General features: G+C 51.0%; 1 protein-coding gene across 4 annotated transcripts in view; it reads left to right on the top strand.

The window, feature by feature from the left end:
- Nucleotides 1–774, top strand: part of ACAP3 (ArfGAP with coiled-coil, ankyrin repeat and PH domains 3) — an 80,643-nt gene that overhangs the window by 67,653 nt on the left and 12,216 nt on the right. For 3 of the 4 annotated variants that reach the window (XM_017825807.1, XM_017825806.1, XM_017825804.1), the window contains exon 19: nt 313–417. In XM_017825807.1, the coding sequence (XP_017681296.1) occupies nt 313–417 (105 nt within the window). The remainder of the gene's footprint in view (nt 1–312; nt 418–774) is intronic. The other variant, XM_017825805.1, reaches the window with a different exon arrangement.

The following is a 774-nucleotide window of genomic DNA, read 5'->3' as shown; positions in this document are numbered from 1 at the left end:
GGGATGGTTGGTTTGCAGTGGATCAGCACTCTGGGATGGTTGGTTTGCAGTGGATCAGCACTCTGGGATGGTTGGTTTGCAGTGGATCAGCCCCCTGGATGGTTGGTTTGCAGTGGATCAGCCCCCTGGGATGGTTGGTTGGCAGTGGATCCCCACATTTGGTCAGCAGTGTGTGATATTTTGGTGTAGGGGGGCACGTTTCTGCCACTGGACACACCTGGGTGTGCTCAGCCCGTGCAAATACAGCTGTAGAACTGGCTCTCACTTGCATGCTGTTAACTGGAAATCCCAAACTGTCTCTGTGTGGAACAGCAGCCACCCTGGAGAGGAAGTTCCGCCGGGATTCCCTGTTCTGCCCCGACGAGCTGGATTCCCTCTTCTCCTACTTCGACACCGGCGCCGGCTCCGGCCCCCGCAGTAAGTGCCCACCAAGTGTCCCTCTGGCAGCTCTTCCAGGGCCTGGGCACTGCCCACAGCCCAGGCCAGGCCTTGCCCTCAGAGCAGAGGGTGAATATTTTGGCAGTGATGAGGAGTTACTTGCACAAACTCCGGCCCGTTGCTCTTTAATTGCACCGATTTGAATCCACTCTCCAGTCAGTCCCCAGTGTTTGCATTCTGGTGGATGGGATTTTTTTTTTTGTTCCCAATATCTTTTACTCCCAGGCTGTGCATTCCATTGGCTTTTATTTTTCTGGTTTTCATTTTTTCTTTTTTTCCCCCCCATTTTTTCTTTTTTTCATTTTTTTCATTTTTTTCATTTTTTTCATTTTTTTC

The sequence above is a fragment of the Lepidothrix coronata genome, unplaced genomic scaffold (assembly GCF_001604755.1).
Source record: "Lepidothrix coronata isolate B3197 unplaced genomic scaffold, Lepidothrix_coronata-1.0 Scaffold122, whole genome shotgun sequence".
In the NCBI taxonomy this organism is placed as follows: Eukaryota; Metazoa; Chordata; class Aves; order Passeriformes; family Pipridae; genus Lepidothrix; species Lepidothrix coronata.
Note: the sequence above shows the minus strand (reverse complement) of the source record. Positions and strands in the feature narration are given on the sequence as shown.